The sequence below is a fragment of the Oncorhynchus nerka genome, linkage group LG15 (assembly GCF_034236695.1).
Source record: "Oncorhynchus nerka isolate Pitt River linkage group LG15, Oner_Uvic_2.0, whole genome shotgun sequence".
NCBI lineage: Eukaryota > Metazoa > Chordata > Actinopteri > Salmoniformes > Salmonidae > Oncorhynchus > Oncorhynchus nerka.
The window spans coordinates 34,637,622-34,656,974 of record NC_088410.1 but is presented as its reverse complement, the minus strand read 5'-3'; the positions used below and the strand labels follow the sequence as shown (position 1 = coordinate 34,656,974).

Here is a 19,353-nt window from a genome sequence, read left to right as displayed (position 1 = left end):
CTCCAACCACTTACCAGCTCTCCAGTCCATCATGAATAAACATGAATTTTAATAGTACATGGTACCTTTCAGTCTACTGTGAGGTTCAGTTGGGGAATATTGACAGGTGGTCCGTAAATCCCAACTAATCCGGTAAAAGGCACGTTTTGCGTCTTCCGTGTCTTTGGGAAGACAATGGCTCGCGCCAGGATATATCGGGAGTCATTGTGCGTGATTTTATTGCAAATGGTCCTTATTTGCTCCGCTCAGGTAAGTCACAAATTACGGTTATTTTCTTCTCCAATGGTTCACACCGATTTGTTTGCCAGCCACAATGTATACCTGGTTTGTATGACAGGCATGTATGACTGCTTTTCTTGAGATTATATTGTCCTGTGTTATTGGGATAGAATTTCCCATGGATGGGATATGCTGGGATGGGATGCTCAGACTCCCAAATGTTTTGAAACACACCTTCTATGCATTTACAGATTCGTTGAACCGTATAGTTTACAAATACATTAGACCTACCATAATATGCCTATTGATTAGTGGACTATTTCTTTCTTTTGTGAATAGCTGCATGATTTAGAGGTGTGTGTAGGGCAAGTAACATAACAGCTGCATGTGCTGACATATGGATCCAGTAGGTTGGAATCGCAACAAAAATATTCTCAACATATGTAATTACATAGAGTGGTCCCTTGTATAGTGGATAAAGGCTTGTGGTTTTCTTTTCTTGACCTTTCTGCCCACAAAACGACTAATTTCACACAATGGAGCTCTTTGTGTGAGGGGACCAAAGCACTGCCATCAGCCATGATTTGGGGATACATTTCAGTAGAGGCTCTTTAAATGATTTTGTTTATTTATCTACAGAGGGGCCCGGTCGGTACCAGAGGCCCCGCAGGACCCCCTGGTATAGCAGGCGTGCCTGGAGTTGACGGCATTGATGTGAGATATCTTTTGATTTAATATTTTATTGTTTATTTGTGTCATTTCACGCTTTAGACTTATCTGTTGTACAGCACCACACCTGGTACAGACCAACATTAATTGTGTTATTCTGATATTTTCAACCTATAGTGGAGTTTTACATAGATATTAAATAAACATTCCTTTTTTTCTCTTTCATTTCAGGGAGACAGAGGGGATGATAACTTCATAGAAGGTGGCCCTGTGAGTGGACTATTATTTCCTTTGCCATAACCTACCAATAAATGGTTAATACATTTTAGCATGGTATTGAAATGGTCACTCGGTTCCCAGGGTCCTGATGGGGAAGATGGCAAACCAGGAACTCCCGGAACAGCCGGCCTACCAGGGGCAGACGTAAGTTACACAGAATACACACATTTACAACCAGTTTATTATTCATATTCCCCAAGCAGGAAACCTTAGTACAAAATCAGATAAGACTCCACTGAGTCTATTGAACATCTGTAACTTCTGAAACTCAAGGGACTGAAAATCTGTGGTACTACTGCTGTGTGAGTTGTTTATATTGGCTCCTGAGCAAAAGGTTTGGAGGGGGGGGGGGGGGGGGGGGCTCAGTGGGATACATCAACCTGGGGATTTAGGGGAGAGAGGAGAATGCTTCAAATAGCTTCCCGACTGAAACAGAGAAACAGAGGTCTTTTTGTGTGAGTCGGGGGGTGCAGGGGATTCGGCTGACACAGTGATGGCTGGCAGGAAAGAACTGTATGCTGGGAAAGGTGGAACATAAGGGCCACAGTGTGTGTGCTGTCCATTTGGGCAATAATGCTGAATATAAAATGGCTTATCAGATGAACTGCTGACTGCTGTGTGTCTGGCAGAGTTGGTAGTGTCCAGGTATGTTGAGGTATGCACTAGTTTTGGCTGGGTAGCTCCCTATTCTCCTTTGTTTAGTGAATGGTGATCATATTTTTAGGAACAGCAAATACCTTGATAACACTGACTTCAAGTAGTCAACTATCATCCATTCTTTCTGTTTCTCTGTCCATAACTGGAGTTCTGATTTGAATGATTCTGGATTTCTGTTGTTTGCTGCCTACCAAAGCTATTGACTAATTAGAGAGTATTAGTAGTTCCTTGATCTTGAGAGGATAATTCTGAGCGTCTTCTCTTTTCAATCCATTGATTCAAGCTTGGCGGAGGACTAGTTGGACTAATTAAGTGACCTATGGTTTATGTAGGTGGTGGAAGAGGGGAGGGGCTAAACAGTGTGAGAGAAGACACACCCCCATTTTAGTCTTATAATTGCTAAATTACTGTACAGGAAACATGTAATCCATGAAATGTCAATGATGAAAATATGCAATGGTTTAGTTAGTACATTGTTTAGTTAGAGCATTGGTCACATACTTTGTAGTGTGTTATCGTCAAGATACAAACGTGGAATATAAGAGTTTGTCTCAATTGAGATGCCTTCCAAAATTTGTCGAAATCTTGTTTATAGATTATAGATTTGGATTACAAACCTACCTTTGTGTTTATCAAACACAAATTTAATTAAGGAAATCAGATTTACAGTAATATTGCCTTGAAGTAAGGCAACCCTGTTACTAATGGTGATCTCAGAGAGTACTGTGTCAGCAGCTCAGTTTTGGAACAGTTCTATTTCAAATCAATTCATTTCAGGAATGGAGGAATGGATGGATTGCCTATTGTTTCTAATGAATATTTTCACAATCATGTCCTTTTATAATTTCCCAGGAGTCCCATTGAATGCTTGTAAAGAATAAAAGAATATAGAATATCACAGTAAGAATGGGTAACAGAGCATGCAATTAGTTCTTTAACTGGAGGGCATAAGACACGTATTGAAGTTTTATATTGTCTACTCATGGACATTCATATTTCTGTGTGGTTGATAGAAGCTTTGTTATCTCTATAGGGTGCCACTGGACCTGTTGGGGATCTCGGCCCAGATGGGCCTCCTGGAATAAAAGTACATTTTCTTTATTTGAAATCAAATGTATCCATAACCTTCCTATCTGTCTAATATCTATATTGCTGAAATATAATGCATATACACTCTCAGTACTCAGTGTGTGGAGGCTGGTCTGAAGACTATGAATGAGAAAATATCAGTACGCTCCAAAGCAATGAAAGGTTGAGATTGTTTCGCTGCCATGTTATTGTCATCACCAACCATCTTGTGTGCTTCTCTATCAGGGTGAACCCGGAGAGGCTGGGGAAGTCGGGGAGATTGTAAGTAAGCATGGTTAACTAAATGTATTAATATAATGTATGAATAATAGGGATGTAGTAGGGGTATTGTCCATTATGACATAGCCTATGGCAATCATGCAGAAATGACCAAACATCATCTGGAAAGGGATCGACCTCACTTGTTTCAATGGATTATTACATTACCATGAGGATGGGACCATCCCCTCCAATGACTTGTCTTATCCATCCACTGAAATGACTGGAAATCTGGAATAGGCTACTTCCTTTCAAGGACCATGTAACGAAAGGACCCACAATGAAATTGTCTTATAAATCCAGTTGTGGATTTATAAATACGAGTTGGGTGCATTCACGTTTTGGGAAATACCATCGAACATGGGGCTCATTAGAAGGCTTGTGATTGTTTTGCTCTTTTTTTGCCCATAACAAGTATATCAAGAGCTGCGTTCACTTTCTAAATTAAAAGGAAGATGAACAGAATACATTTTCTGTCAACAATTTGCATTTTTTCTTACCATAAACAACAACTGCTGAAGATGCCGCCATGCTTGCTGTCTTTTTTCTTGACAAATGACAGCAGAGAGGTGCAAGTGAAAAACTTGGAGCACGGGGATGATAGATGAGTTTCCCACTAGTAATTACCAGTGGATTTTTCACAGTTGTATGCTGGTATTTACGGAATTATAAGTATTGTACACCGACACCCATTGGTTGACCTGAAATCATATATGACATAAATACACCCACCTAGGATATGACACTTATAAGGATACTATCTATTTAAGGGTATGATATACTATAAGGACTGATTTTTAAAAAACTGCATTGTTTAAAATTGTAAATTTTATTACTGTACCCTTGTACCTGCATTGATTAACTTGTTAATACAGAAAAATGCAACTTTACCCCAATTTTACACCTTCAAGCCTCTCCATGAATGGGAGTAGAAGCTGTTAAAGAAGCCTTTTTGACCTAGACTTGGCGCTCCGGTATCGCTTGATCTGCTACCACACAGCAAGCAGTACCGGAGCTCCAAGTCTAGGTCAAAAAGACTTCTTAACAGCTTCTACCCCCGAGCCATAAGACTCTTGAACAGCTAATCAAATGGCCACCAGACTATTACATTGACCCCCCTTTTTACGCTGCTGCTACTCTCTGTTTATTAACCATGCATAGTCACTTTACCTCTATCTACATGAACATATTACCTCAATTACCTTGACTAACCGGTGCCCCCGCACATTGACTCTGTACTGGAACCCCCTGTATATAGCCTCGCTACTGTTATTTTATTGTTGCTCCTTAATTATTTGTTATATTTTTATTTTATACATTTTTTCTTAAAACTGCATTGTTGGTTAAGGGCTTGTAAGTAAGCATTTCACTCTAAGGTCTACACCTGTTGTATTCGGCGCAAAATTTGATTTAATTTGAATTCTCTTTTGTTTACCACAGGGCGAGGGACCTGATGGGACTGATGTGAGTACTTCACCATTTTTCCCACACCTGAATAAGGAAGAATGTATTTAAATACAAGATAATTCAGTACATTAGCACTGTGTCATGTCCTTTTTGTTTCACTGACAGGGAGCAGCTGGTGCACAAGGGTTGGTGGGCGAGCTTGGCAAAGTCGGTACACCGGTGAGTACTGCCTTTTTAACATTTAGAAAATGATGGCTAGGTACACAGGGCTTCCAACTGTTTCAATGTCTTATTATATTGCAGTTAATATGGAGATATTGACTTCTACTTCTTAAATTATTGCATTCATTCACCTGTAAACATATTATTATTATTATTTACAGGGATCACAGGGCAGGAATGGGCCAGTTGGGCTTCCCGGACCTGCAGGGCCCAGGGTAAATATGTTTATTTTCATGATGAATTAGTTCCATATTAGTGTTGTCATCCTTAGTACAGTAGGACAACCCATGTGATGTCATAGCTGCATAGTTCTGTGTGCCATGAAAAGTATCAAAGGGAATACAGACAATTTACAGCATCCTGTACATTTTTAAGTGCACTGCAACAACCAGCCTGTATGACAAACAGCCCGTTTCGCCGACAATTACTTCAAAGACAGAAATGTAATTAAAATGGTGTTTTTCTCCCCAGGGTCTTCCTGGCGTGTATAAGGGGGAAGACCTGGTAAGGCGTTCACAAGTTTCCTTTAAGGGCACCACAGCTATGCATGTGTACCCTGATGCTGATGATGGGGAACTTTTCAGCAGAGCCCCCCTGTGGCAGGCCTCTTAGATGACCTCAAATAGGCTTTACTTGTGTTTTTCAGTGTCCCAATGCCTGTCCTTCTGGTCTTAACGGATATTCTGGCCTCCCAGGCATGAAGGTGACTATATAACAAATACTCATACGATACTATGGTTTCTCATTGATACTAATATACTATAGATGTTGATGCTGTATCTTGTCAGTGAAACTGGCTTGCATATAGCAGTAACATTATATGGTTTCTCTTTAGGGCCACAAAGGGGTAAAAGGAGAGTCTGGTGAGCCTGGAAAGCAAGGACACAAGGTAACGTCTCCCTCTTTTTACCCAGATAAATTATCAACAACTACAATAAGGTCAATAATAATGATTGTGACATTGGTTTGATGTTTTCTACAGGGAGAAGAAGGAGACCAGGCAGGAGAGGGCGAGATGGGAGCTCAAGGGCTACCAGTAAAATATTTTAATATTTCTCTCACATCTGTATCAATATGAATGTGTCATTCACAATGTGGCTGTGATACATGTCTTTTTTTAATTGAAATTGGCTTCTTCCTGTCTCTCTCTCTCTCTTTCTCTCTCTCTCTCTCTCTCTCTCTCTCTCTCTCCCTCTCTCTCACATACACACTATTCTCTCTCACACACACTATTCTCTCTCACACACTATTCTCTCTCTGCTGAGTGATTTTAGGGCCAAGGGGGGCCCAGGGGAATAACAGGCATAATGGGCCTCAAAGGTGACAGGGTAAGGGTCATGAGGTCACACATTGCTTGACATCATAGGGTGAATGCCAAAGATGAGCGATGTACTGTATATTACTGCCATCCTCAGCGGGTGCAATATTGCTGTAATAATGACTTCAGCTTGGCCTGTTTCAGCACTGCCAAACCTCAACATCCCACAACTTATGTTTGAGCACACTAGTAAATGCATTAAAAAAAACGTATATTTGACATCTGAAATGTGTTTGATAACAGGGACCACGTGGAACGTTTGGAGACCTTGGTCCCCAGGGAATTCAGGGTGGCTCAGTAAGTGCCTGTCTTGTTTTTAACACCGTGACGTTCACCTCTTTTTCACCATGACCTCTTTGCCACCACTCACATTACAGTAACATCTCAACCTATATTCTACTATTTTGGTTTAAGAAATGTGTTTTTCTTTTTTAGGGTGACGTGGGCCAAAGAGGAGTAGTGGGCGAGACTGGACCAAACGGTGGCCAAGTAAGTACTAAAACATCACACCATCATACAAATATATTATCACTGTTATATCATCATTATTATTATTACTGTTATATTATCACTGCAGAACAACAGAGCACATGGTCATTCACTTTCAAAAGCAAAAACCTGCCGCCAATTCATACAGGTGCACTCTATCTATCAAATAATGTACCGTATAAAGACTTTTACTCACTGTGTGTTGTTTTGCAGGGGGCCCGAGGGCCACAAGGAATAAGGGGCCTTCCAGGGGGGAAAGGGGAGCCTGTAAGTATTGTACACACCACAGCCTTACTAAATCTGATTTATTATCGACTAACATCTCATCTATGATATCTATGACATTACACACAGCATGAGCTTATGTTCATGGACATACAGCTGACTCAATACACATGCCATGAAGCTAATCTTCTTTGTTAACACTCAACTCCCCTGTTCTTTCTCTCATGGACAGGGTCTAGCTGGGCCCGATGGACGTGAAGGAATTCCCGGATTGCCAGCATCTAAGGTACGGCTCAAACTGCTGTTCAAAGACATAGGCTAAATGAGGATGTACACACAGGAAACAAGTAAGATTGACAAGCTGTTGTTTTTTTCTCTATCATTTTAAGGGTATTACTGGGAAAGTTGGCAGTCCAGGTGATACTGGGCTCCAAGGACTTCCTGTAAGTGTGACCTCTGACCCCTAGCATCTCTGATTCATCATATCCATTTTACATGTGTATTTGTTTGGGTTTGTTTGGTTGTTCATTTGTTTTGATGTGATTCTCGCCATAGGGTTTGCCAGGCGCTTATGGTCCAAAAGGACAAAGTGGCGAAATGGTAGGGGAATATTTTAAATGTATGAATTAAACCAGTTATTGACCATACAGTATATGAATCTCTATTATAGGGAATCTTATGTTTTCCTCTCTTTGTTACTAGGGTAACTCTGGCGACCCAGGTTCTGTAGGACTAATGGGGTCTCCTGGGAAATCAGTAAGTCAAGAGAAAGTCTATTGATGAAAATTATATCACATTAAATGACAGTGATGAAATAAAATACTTTGATACAGTATACATATTATCCCTTTCATACTTGCACCAGTAGCATGAGAGATCTCAGGGTGACTTGCTTTGTTTACAGGGAGAACGTGGCGAGCAGGGAGAAGTAGGACCTGTCGGAGCAAGAGGTGGACCAGTGAGTATGTTCTATAGTATATGTGATTCACTGTGAGAAAGCCATCCATGTTAAAACACTATCAAGTTGGATTACTCTTTTCAAGGTCTCGTATGAACTTCAGCAGTTTGAATAAATGATCTGGAACCTCGTGATTTTAGGGTTAGGGAATTAGGGATAAATGGTGTGAGCTAAATAACGGAACAATAGAATAAGCAAGATCAGCACAAAGAATTTGAACTCTATTGCCACGCACAACCTTTGCTCTATTATTCTATCAGCATTGTTCAACAAGCTCAGAACTTCATGTGATTCATTTGGAAAGGTCTTGGACTACAAGACTATAATAAATCTGCACCTGCGCCACAATTGCTTCTCTATTACTTCCTATTCTTCTTCTCCTATTTTGCTGTAGGGTGAAAGAGGAGTGCGTGGACCAGACGGACCTGCAGGGGCACCAGGACCCAGGGTAAGTCAACAGCCCAACAGACCATTATAACTGACATACTCATAGCCCCAAAACAAGCCCACTAGATGTATCCTGAACCACAATGAATAAAGCATTTGACAGTTTCTCGGAAACATCCATACAACTGACCAATGAACTTGAAACATACAAATGAACTAGGCTAAGATGCTGGTGAAATCTGTAACCTGGGTAGTAAATAGGTGGAAGAATAGAGGGAAGTGACCAAGCACAGAACCCTGTGGTGCTCCAGTCATCAGACTTTGTTGTGAGAAAATGCAAGGATTGGTAAGGTAAGATGCAGACAAGGAAATATCGGAGTGAAGCCAGTTCAATTCGGAATACAGAACAGGATTTTGTGGTTTGCAATGTGATGGATTATGATGCTACTGTGATGGGGAACGAAGAGGAAGACAAGAACATGATGAAGACGGTGTGAAAGAGGAGGAAGAAGAAAACAAAGACTATGAAATAAATGACCTTTTCTAGGATCATGTGCTGTGTGACAAGAACAAAGTTGATGCTGGTCTCTCAACATTTACTAGGGTGGCCATTCAAATTATGTTGAAATAATTACTTTCCTATTTTCATGACAATGCCTTTCCTGCCCTACTTTTCCTGGAACTACGACACCACTGTGCAAATAACACAAGCCGCCCCCATCCATACCAAGTCTTTTGCTATTTATATATGACATAACATCAGTATAAACAATGCACTGAGTGTACAAAACATTAGAAACACCTTCTCTTTCCATGACATAGACTGACCAAGTGAATCCAGGTGGAAGCTATGATCCCTTGATGTTCTTTGTTAAATCCACTTAAGGCAAAACAGGGGGTGCAACTCAATAGTAGGAAGGTGTTCTTAATGTTTTGTACCCTCAGTGTATATTGCTATTATCTGCTATCATTCCATACATATACAATTTAACATTGGCATTGTTACCATAGTAACCATTCAGCTCAACCAAGCTGAATACCAGTGACTAAGCGCAAACCCACTCCAAGCAAGTGGAGCCGTATGCTCTCTCATATTGAGAGTGGCAGCCCTTTATAAGCCTCCAGACTGCAGTAATACTGTAATCCGCCGATGAGGGGCTATGAATGGAGTCCTGTTACACTGGTCCATGGGCCCAGGGGTATTTCTTCAGAGAGGAGGACTATAAGCTGAAAAGGCCTGAAAGAACCCTCTGTTTCCCAGGAATTCCTTAAACCAGTCGGACGAGGGTATGCCACACAAAACATCTCATGGAGTGTGTCCCCAATACCTTTTCCAGCTCACCCGTTTAGACACATTTTTTTCCAGTTAAATTTTTTTTTTTTGTGCAAATGTAGTCAGCTGAAGGCAAAGGGGAGGTTGGAGCGTTGCACAGGCAATCCACTGTGTTCGAGTTTTTTAAGTGTGTGTCTATATATATTTATTTCTTTTTTACAGGGAGGTAAAGGGGATCTCGGGCTTCTTGGTTTGCCTGGCCCTGCCGGCCTGGTTGGACAGAATGGAGACAGGGTAAGGAATATAAAAGGTACCACAAAAGCAGAAGCAGAAATACATGTGTAAAAGCAAAATCTAATTTTCCTATTCCTATCTCTCCAGGGTGCAGTCGGTTTGACCGGTGCTCAAGGAGAACAAGTAAGTTCTATCAATACCATCTCAACCGACCGAATAGTCCATTCCTGCATAAGGGAGGTGACCATATTCTATGTAGCCATCAAATGATGCAAGAAGATGAATGGAGTGAATTCAAATGAGTAACATCAAGCACTTAGGAGCTACCAGAAGAGTACAGAAGGCCCCACCAAGGCCTACTTGGGATGGACACGTGTTAATGATCCTGTAAGACGTGTTTTCTCTAACAAAGACATTTCTACTCATTGATTTAGGGAGAAGCGGGTTCAGAGGGCACAGCGGGAGACAGAGGGGACTTTGTGAGTAAATACATAAAGAAAAAACGTTGCTGTGCCCAACATTTTTTTTTTTAAGTAAAAGAGTACTGATTCTGTTTTACTATAGGGTGACGAAGGGGAGCCAGGAGAGAAAGGATCGGTGAGTCCAGTTTATAGCATTGCTTACTGCTACAGTTCTCTGTTGACATAGACTAGGCCAATTATGTCCAGTACACATAATGTGGTACCTGTTCGTCCCATGGGGGACTCGTCATGATTAGATGCCACAACTTAATACTAATACTAGAGGTCACGTACAAGTGAGCATCATCATTTCTCATTACTGAATCACTTCACAGTGTTTGCGCCATGCCAAAAGAAAGCCTTGCACACTGTAGGACTACATGCCTGAAACACATGATGCTAGACCTAGACAGACAGCATTGTCTATCCTCCCAATGGTGCAGTCTGTGTAATCCAATTTTACCTTTTGTTTTGAATGAATGCTGAATGCCATTGTGTCGCGCTCTGTCGCTGTTTTCAGACGGGCAGACCAGGAGAGACTGGAAACAAAGGGCCGGAGGGCGGCCGGGGCATACCAGGCCCAGAGGGCAAGCCGGGCCAACCTGGACCACGTGGCATGCAGGGGGACAGAGGGGTGCCAGGACTGCCAGGGACACAGGGGCCAGCGGTAGGCACTTTAACAATTAACCAGATCTGAGGGCCTGAAACAGAGCAGGAGTCAAAAAGAGCTGTTTCTTAGCACTGCACTCATATAGAGTAGACTGGAGGAGACAGCAGAATTCACATGATGACTTTGCCCTGTGTTAAAGACATTCTCCCAAACTTTGGTGTCTACTATATGTGACACAGTAGGCAATTTTCGTGGACCACTTTTGACTCATGAGCGCGACATTCAGAACTACTGGCTAAAGAGTTTACCAGTGAATCTCTAAGTATTTCCATGGGCTAAGACATTTCATGAAAAAAAGCCTGTGTAGCTAGCTATGAATAGCATTAGTTACCAGATAACACCACAATTCTCTCAACAACCACCTGTTTTCCCAGGGGAAAAAACCAAGCGATACACACATCACACAAGTTTGCATGAGGGTAATGCAAGGTAAGTCATGATCATTTTCATATCACACTCTTATCCATTTTGATTTGATAAGGCAGGTCCATAGGTTTCATTGAACTGACCCCCCCATCCTTTTCCCTTCCTGTGCCACAGAGCAGCTAGCCCAGCTAGCAGCCAGCCTGAGGAGGCCTGAAGCAGGCATCTCTGGACTGCCAGGTCCCCCTGGCCCCCCTGGTCCTGCAGGCCCCTCCGGAGAGAACGGCTACCCAGGACTGGACGGGGCCAGAGGACTGCCAGGTCTCAAAGGACCTCCAGGGCTACTGGGTCGCAAAGGACTCAAAGGTGAGGTTCTGAGTCTCTAAAGATGGTGGAAATATATCCTAAATGTAATATTATAGCCTAGTTTGTTAAGCCAATGACAAGTTGGCTGAAGCAGGCTGGTAGCAGTAGTATAAGTGATCTCCATTTGAATAATTAGGATTGTTTGTGCCATCACAAGTGAAGTTCACTACAGCCATCCTGCATCGCTAAACGTTACTTGAATTGATGATAATGTATATGTTCTGCATAGGTGACACGGGCGACAGAGGAGACAGAGGACCCACAGCAAGAGGGGTTAAAGGAGAACCTGGAGCACCCGGTCTACCAGGTAAAGATACCAGTCACAAGAGTATTATAAGGCTACATGCCCACACCATAATAATGAAGGCTACAGTCATAACCACTGTGCTAACCCAATATGCGCCAAGTCTCTATATGCTCAGCTATAACATGGTTAGCTAGCTATTTAGCAGTTCCACATTCTTGTACATATCTCAACCGACCACTCTATCCACAGGTGATCACGGTAGAGCCGCCTATGGCACAGACGGCCGCGACGGCGAGAGAGGGCCACGCGGCGTTCCCGGTATTCCCGGCGTTCCAGGGCCTCCTGGTCGTCCTGGCCTCAACGGCTACTGCGAGTCGTCACAGTGCATCCTTCCTATGGTGGCGTCACCGATATCGGCAAAAGATTCCGGCATGAAAGGGCCAAATGAGGAATAAGATGTGAGTCGGAGACCCAACGGGTCCCTGAACTGAGGGGCCACAAGGGGCCAAACTATTCAGAGACTAGTGGAGGAACTAGCTAACGCGCCACGGAAGATCAGGGTTGGGGTCAATTCCATTTCATTTCAGTCAATTCAGGAAGTAAACTGAAATTATCATTCAAAAATGTTTCTCATTGAAAAGCAGGAAAATGGAATAGAATTGGAATTTCAGTTAACTTCCTGATTTGAATTCATTCAAATTGAAATGAGATGAAAATGTACCCCCAACCCCGTGGAAAAAAACATTACTTTGTCTGATGTGTTTTTACTGTTTGTTTGTATTTTGTTTTATTGTTTTGTTATACCCTTCTAAAATACATTTCAGTACCCCTTAACCTCAGCTCTAGCTTTTGCCATCTTTGCACTGTAAAATAAAAGGACCATTACATTTTTTGGGCAAACTAATTGTGATTTTATTGGGTACAGTAGGCTTTGTTTTTTTTAAAATATGAACCAAGTTAAAACAAAAACAGACCAGACTAACTGTGCTTTAAGCGACAATGTGCCAACCATTTTTAATTCACAGAATTCTGTGTGTATATGTATTTGTGTCAATACCGAACTTTCATACAAATTACCAGAATACTGTTGGTTCAATGACTTTCATTTGTTAACCAGTATCTTTGTTGCATATCCACTCACCAACCCCAATGCTTTATCGTCTTCCTGATGTAGGATTTTCTTTGTCATGATGACTGTTTTTGTGATGGGAGAACTAGGAGGGCAGTGTTGTTTGAAGACATATGTAGAAATTGTATATGCCATTCTTATTTATTATAAAGGTCGGAGGAGGTGACATCAAAGGTTGTACAAAAGAGAAAATAAACACATTTTGATAAAAGTCTTGCATGTTTTGTATGAAAGACTACAACGAAAATCCAGCAACGTGTTTTTTGGCTAATTTTCTGAGGCATGCAGAGTTCTACAGACTGGATGGCCTGTGGGTACAAATATAGCCACAAGGGGACACTAGCAAGCTTGACTGTCACCAGATCCAGGGTATAACCAACAGCCATGTAAATATCTCCACAAAAGGGTTTTGATTAATTTTCTGAAAATGCTGTTTGTCTTTGTGCATTAGACTGTAGTTTTCCTATGCAGAAGATTCTTGATATTAAGTAAGCCTTGAGGGACATGTAACAGGGTAGGGGAGGGATGAATAAATAAATGACTCACCTGTAATTGAGCCCACGCTTCTCATTTAAATCAAATGCAGTTAAGTATACCTTAATTATGTCACTAAATGTATTAAAATGACATGATCAGTTTCAAGCCGTTTCCAGTAGGAAAACCTCTACCATGACTCTGCACGGCTTGTTTTTTGGGGATATTCTGGCATAACCTTTTCATTAGCTGAATTGGTTTCTCATGATCTTCTATGAAACAGTACGTAATCTTCCTCTGTCTCTGCCACGGTTCCAGTCAGCAGTCCCATAGACAGGTCTGACTCTTTGTTAGTGCCAATGCTGGTACTACAGGCAGAATAAGCCCACTGGGACAATCCATTAAACCAAACAAGGCCAGTGTAAAACAAGTAAGGCATTACAGGCCTTCACTAATGGGAGTACAATAAGATATTATTCAAAACCAAGTTTTCAGTGTATCGTTTTAATGTACTCTCTCACAAGTTGGTGAACAGTTACAATTTGTCGCTCACGGTACTAAAACACACATCCATTGATAGTATAAATAGCCAACCTAATAATACACATTTTCAAATACATAAATCATCAAGTATCCAAGTATTAAGTTACGCACATCAAAATAAAAAGGCATACAAAATATCGCAGACGTTGCAAGTCCAGTTTCAAAGCGAAAAACACAAATCACATTTCGGACATGGCAGTAATTAATCAACAAGGTTTGAGAAAATAAAAAAATAAAAAGGTCCCAGACTTTCAATAAACAAATATTGCAACAATTAAGCATTTCATATTAAAAATAGTTACTGAAAGGACGTAAGTGTGTAGATGTCCTGCACAAGACAAAGGCAACATTCTTTTGTTCCAAGTAAAAAAATTAAACACCTTTTCTAATGTAGTGGATGACAGACCCACTCGATTGCCTTTTTGTTCCATTTTAATTGTAAGGCATTTCAAGTTTTAACCATGTGGAGGAAGGCATACATCTTTCTATTCAGTATCGAACTGAATCATAAAATTTAAAGGGATACCTAACTACTCATGTTAAATCATCGTTACAGTACTTTTTAAAATATTTTTTTAAGTAATAAGCACCCTTGCCAATTAAAACCTTGGGATGTGTTCAACATGTATAAACCAACATCTGGAGGTTCACAAAATTACTTCACTGGCTGTGCTCCTTTCCAATTCTAAGGACACACAGAGAACACTCACTCACTGTCACTTGTTCACAAACTAACCTCTTTTTTGACACTTGACATTTTTTCATTAAGAAGGGAAAACTTTACTTATTTGAGAATGAATTTCCAATGGAAATACTTCAACACAATAGATTTACTCAAAAAAAGAAGCCTGCCAGGTAGATAAGATAAAGAAATGAATGTATTTTTATAGGGGCATTGTTGGCATGGACTATGAGTTAGTTGGCTTTACTACTGGATGCAGCAGTTGTTGCGGTGGCCGTTGGAGTCTTTGAAGCGCAGGCGCATCTTTGGACGATACTTCTCCAGGTAGAAAAGCTGCTTGCTGTTGAACGCTCCGCGACGCTTCCTGTTACAAATACATTGTCATTTCACATCATCTGAATTGCAGGTCAGTGCTATTAATTCAAAACAGTGTGTTTTATAGACTAGCCTCCCTTTTTGAATGAAATAGTACAATGTACTTACACTGTAATTAAGGGTTAAGGTACATATAATGCAATTTCAACTTTCGACTTCTCAATTGCAACTCAGTCCGATTATTTAAAAAACAATGCGTTTTAGCCTCCATTTTAAAATGCTGCAGCTACAGTATATAGAGATCTACATGAAAGTGTATTTGCATCAGACTTACTGCCGGATAAACTGGACAGCATCTTCATATTTCATCCCACATTCAATCAAAGCCAGGGCAACCATGACAGGGGCTCTAGGAGTTTAACACACAAAAAAACATTGGAAATACTCAGAAGAAAAGATGACAATAGGCAGTTCGGGTTAGGGTACTATGGGACTTTTTAATAATGTGTATTATGGCTAATTGTTTTTTGGCATTCTTACCAAAGAACTAGCATCATCAATCTAGCACAATTCTGAATATAAATACTTATTACATGTTTAAAAATCCTTGCTAAATGATTATAAATGTTTCTATACTAAGAGGGGAAATAAGAACACTAGTTTACCTCCCCAGGCCAGCTACACAGTGGACAGCAATGCAGCAACCAGGCTCCTCCCTAAACTTCGTCTTCAGGAGGTTCAACCAATCATCAACAATCTGGTTAGAGGGGGGAGCTCCATCATCAAACGCCCAATCCTATTGGTGGAGGGGGAAATTAGTTCACCTGCCCTCATTCTCAGAAACCAAAACAAAGATGGTAGTAAATAAGTTCTGCATTGTAGATGTAAAAAGTGATGTTGAAGCTTACCAGAACCTGTATTCCCTCTTTCCCCACCAAGGTGGAATCATAGGTGGCCTCACATACTCTCACAACGGTGGTCACTCCATACTTCTTCAGTTCCTGTAGAAGAATGTACTTTTATTTTCATATGATCTGCAACATATTCCATTATACATTTGACATACTACACAGGGAAAACATTTACATTTTCTAAACAGACCCTTTATACTATGGAAGAGAGGGACTACCTATGAGAATCCAGAACATTCATTACGTTTTATAACAAAATTAATTTCTGATATCGTCACTGTGTTAATGATGTGAGGGCTCACCTCAATGAATTTATTCAAAGTGGCATTGGTTGGATTGTGGGTAATGAGGAACCTCATGTTTTTGTAGGTGATCTCCACAGGGGCAGGTCGGTTCATACGCGCCATGGTGACAGACGAAAAAATGAGATCTTCCACAAAACAATCTAACAAAAACACGTATTTAGAAGGAGAGGGAATATCAACAAAATGTCAAACTATACTCCCGCAACCGTGACCAGTGGGATAAAGAAGGCTATGGGGCGAAAGGAGGTCGGATTTGGCAGAAAAAAGGGTGTGGACAACCAAAATCAAACCCCTTCTCCTTTGGGAAACAAGACAGGTTCCCCCTTGATTCTGACCAGGCAGAAGCCAACGAGGGCAGTGTGCAGCAGGTAGAGTTACCCCATCCAGGCTCGTTCTGCTGGTAGGTTAGGAGGTGTCCTGATCCTGCCAACGTTTCAGATCCTCCTCCTGTGGGTCCAATTTGTTCGGAGAGGAGGTGAGTTCTGCTGTTCACTCGTCTGCATAGGCAGCTGCGTGCTGTGCCTGGCAGTAGTCCCCACTGCCCTTCAGAAACTCCATAAATGTGTGACCCAGAACACCACAGAACTGCTGCAAGAGACAAGAGTGGGAGGAGGAGGGAGTAAGCTACAAGGCCTCTAAACTCAAGAGGGAAATGGCTAAAACAACTGAAAAACAAAATGTTACGGAAACACATAATTGCTGCTCTCTTTCAGTCCAGATCTGGTCTTAACCATAGGTCTAATTTTATGGGTCTAACACGACTGCCAATGTGTGAAGGATGGATGTAGTTTACTAATAAGGTCGCAGCTTAACTTTCTACATATTATTTTTCTTTATAATTGCATACAAAAAGCAGTAATATCTACATATTTGGCCTACTATATGCCTCGTTGACAGAAGGAAAGATTTGTTAGAATTTCAGCATAGCTATTTTTGACACAAGCCATGTATAATTCCCTTAGCATTGTATATGTTTTTCTCTGGCTGGTGCTCCAAATACTGTCTAAGAAGCTTGAAGTATGGATAGTTAATCCGATATTTTCCGGCTGGAAAATAATGTTTTGTTCTGAACATTAGTGCCAAATTGGAACTTTAATTAAGAGACAATACAATGACGTCAAACCTAGACGTCTGTCCAACGACAAAACCCAAACAAATCGAAATTTACATAAGTATGATGAAAGAGGATTTCTATAAAACTGTCCTTTGTGAAGGCAGACTCGGCGCCATCACCCGTATAGAGGCCTCATAGCCGAGCACTTGTACATGTCCATTGAGATAGAGAAACAACTTTTTGAATAGTGAGATATTTAGCGCCTCGTTTAAGTAAACTACAGTTAATTAAGGTAAGAATGATTATAGAAACTGTCAATGATATTGCTGACAAGTTCATAAGAAAAATGCGTACATTTTATACGACGGTAATAGCTACGTCGAAAATGCTTCTCAAAGGCGCTCCAAAGGCAACCCACCACCTCGTTTAACTCGAATAAAATGTAAATCTAACGGCAAAAGCCTATTTAATTTCGCATACACCTTTAACATACCGTTAATCACAGGAAAAAACTCACATGTAGCAATTTCACAAAGACAAAGCATGTGTCGAAGAGGCCCGAGATTTAATATTTGAAAAATTGGAAGACCAGTTGATACAGAATTACAACACGAGTAGCTACAATGTAACACAATATTTATATATGAAAATTGACACTTACTGGGATATGCTTACTCATTGAAGATTGTAGCTTAATCATACAGCCGGTCCCTAAAAATAAGTAAATATATTAAATGGTTTTGCACCATGCAGTCTAGGCAATTCCTCCGTGCGGAGTCGGCGTCTACTCGACTAGTACGACGCAAGGCAAACGGGAAATCACTATTCAGAGCTCTCTTGAAACCCCACCCTAGAAAGCCTACAAACAGGGCATGTTCTCTGGGATCAAATTGTAGTCCTGCGCAAAAGAAGCCAACTCTTTATTAAGTTTTATTTACCTCTGTTTGAATAATTAAGGATTGCTGATTATTGACTATAAAGTGCTTACCATTTAGGGTTTCCACTAGCTTTCACAGCCACAAAGTCAAAATAAGCTATTTTTTGTTGCTTTTTAGTCTCAGTTTAAGGATTTGAGGGATAAGGTAAGGTCCTGAACAGTCATTCTGAAAAGTACTTTTTATCTCAAGGCTAACTACCAGGAAGTTTGAAAAGACAGGCTGAGTTGGGGGGGGGGGGGGGGGGCTATATTCATGAGCTCCCCTTGACAGCTCTTTGAAACGCCTATGTCAAGCAACTTGGATGAATTGAGCAGTGTTGCAGTAAAATCATCTCAAGCAAATTTGGTGATACACAAAGCAACAACATGGAAATTGCAACAACACTGAAATGCATCAGAGATATCCATTTTTATTATCCCATTTGGCATGTCTCTTGTGATGCTGTTCACAGCAGCACTGACGGATGTCTTGACTTGACAGCTGCGTCAGAGTTTTGAACAACCCTCACCCCCTTTTGTTCGATGCTGACTGAAGACCTAGCTGGCCAATAACTAGCTAACACCAGACACAGATGAAAGGGGAAACATATACTAAACAAAAATATAAACGCAACATGTAAAGTGTTGGTCCCATGTTTCATGAGCTGGAATAAAAGATCCCAGAAATGTTCCATACACACAAAAAGCTTATTTATCTCCAATTTTCTGCACAAACATGTTTGCATCCCTGTTAGTGAACATTTCTCCTTTGCCAAGATAATCCATCCACCTGACAGGTGTGGCACATAAAGAAGCTGATTAAACAGCATGATCATTGGATTGACTGGGCCTGGCTCCCAAGTAGGTGGGCCTATGCCCTTCCAGGCCCACCAATGGCTGCGCCCCTGCCCAGTCATGTGAAATCCATAGATTAAGGCCTTACGAATTCATCTCAATTGACTGAATTCCTCATATGAATTGTAGTTCAGTAAAATTGTTGAAATCGTTGCACGTTGCGTTTATATTTTTGTTCAGTATATAAGTATCTGTGCCATAGATGAATAAGGGTACACTTTTAATAATATTTGCTGAAACCCTACAGCCATACTTTGGCAAACACGCCTTCTCCATCGTTGGTTACAAGGCATTACTTATTTTAATTAGGTAAGAGAATATCATGTTACCATTGTTGTACTGAAATGAGAGTTAAGGTGATGTCACCATTTCTTCTTA

At 40.9% G+C, this 19,353-nt stretch overlaps 2 protein-coding genes across 2 annotated transcripts; one reads left to right on the top strand and one right to left on the bottom strand.

The window, feature by feature from the left end:
• Positions 1–49: 49 nt before the first annotated feature.
• LOC115142519 (collagen alpha-1(IX) chain-like) lies at positions 50–13,472 on the top strand. The gene is made up of 32 exons (XM_029682042.2): positions 50–249; positions 859–933; positions 1,120–1,158; positions 1,249–1,311; positions 2,858–2,911; positions 3,139–3,174; positions 4,612–4,635; positions 4,744–4,797; positions 4,962–5,015; positions 5,272–5,304; positions 5,447–5,503; positions 5,636–5,689; positions 5,783–5,836; positions 6,075–6,128; positions 6,362–6,415; positions 6,554–6,607; positions 6,821–6,874; positions 7,065–7,118; positions 7,222–7,275; positions 7,388–7,432; positions 7,535–7,588; positions 7,737–7,790; positions 8,185–8,238; positions 9,673–9,744; positions 9,832–9,867; positions 10,119–10,163; positions 10,249–10,281; positions 10,666–10,812; positions 11,190–11,244; positions 11,356–11,544; positions 11,774–11,851; positions 12,041–13,472. The coding sequence occupies exons 1-32, from the start codon at positions 175–177 to the stop codon at positions 12,244–12,246; spliced, it is 2,064 nt and encodes a 687-aa protein (XP_029537902.1). The 5' UTR covers positions 50–174; the 3' UTR covers positions 12,247–13,472.
• Positions 13,473–13,878: 406 nt separating this feature from the next.
• Positions 13,879–16,639, bottom strand: LOC115142518 (protein tyrosine phosphatase type IVA 1). The gene is made up of 5 exons (XM_029682040.2): positions 16,148–16,639; positions 15,843–15,935; positions 15,600–15,730; positions 15,269–15,343; positions 13,879–14,983 (listed from the first exon to the last, which is right to left on the bottom strand). The coding sequence occupies exons 1-5, from the start codon at positions 16,250–16,252 to the stop codon at positions 14,866–14,868; spliced, it is 522 nt and encodes a 173-aa protein (XP_029537900.1). The 5' UTR covers positions 16,253–16,639; the 3' UTR covers positions 13,879–14,865.
• Between the last annotated feature and the right edge of the window lie 2,714 nt (positions 16,640–19,353).

Coding starts and splice junctions, on each gene's coding strand:
- LOC115142518 (XM_029682040.2), bottom strand. CDS start 16,252: ATGGCGCGTATGAACCGACCTGCCCCTGTGGAGATCACCTACAAAAAC. Junction 15,936..16,147: donor CTTTGAATAAATTCATTGAG/GTGAGCCCTCAC, acceptor ATTCTTCTACAG/GAACTGAAGAAGTATGGAGT. Junction 14,984..15,268: donor GCTGTCCAGTTTATCCGGCA/GTAAGTCTGATG, acceptor TATTTGTAACAG/GAAGCGTCGCGGAGCGTTCA.
- LOC115142519 (XM_029682042.2), top strand. CDS start 175: ATGGCTCGCGCCAGGATATATCGGGAGTCATTGTGCGTGATTTTATTG. Junction 7,119..7,221: donor CCGGATTGCCAGCATCTAAG/GTACGGCTCAAA, acceptor TATCATTTTAAG/GGTATTACTGGGAAAGTTGG. Junction 8,239..9,672: donor CAGGGGCACCAGGACCCAGG/GTAAGTCAACAG, acceptor TCTTTTTTACAG/GGAGGTAAAGGGGATCTCGG.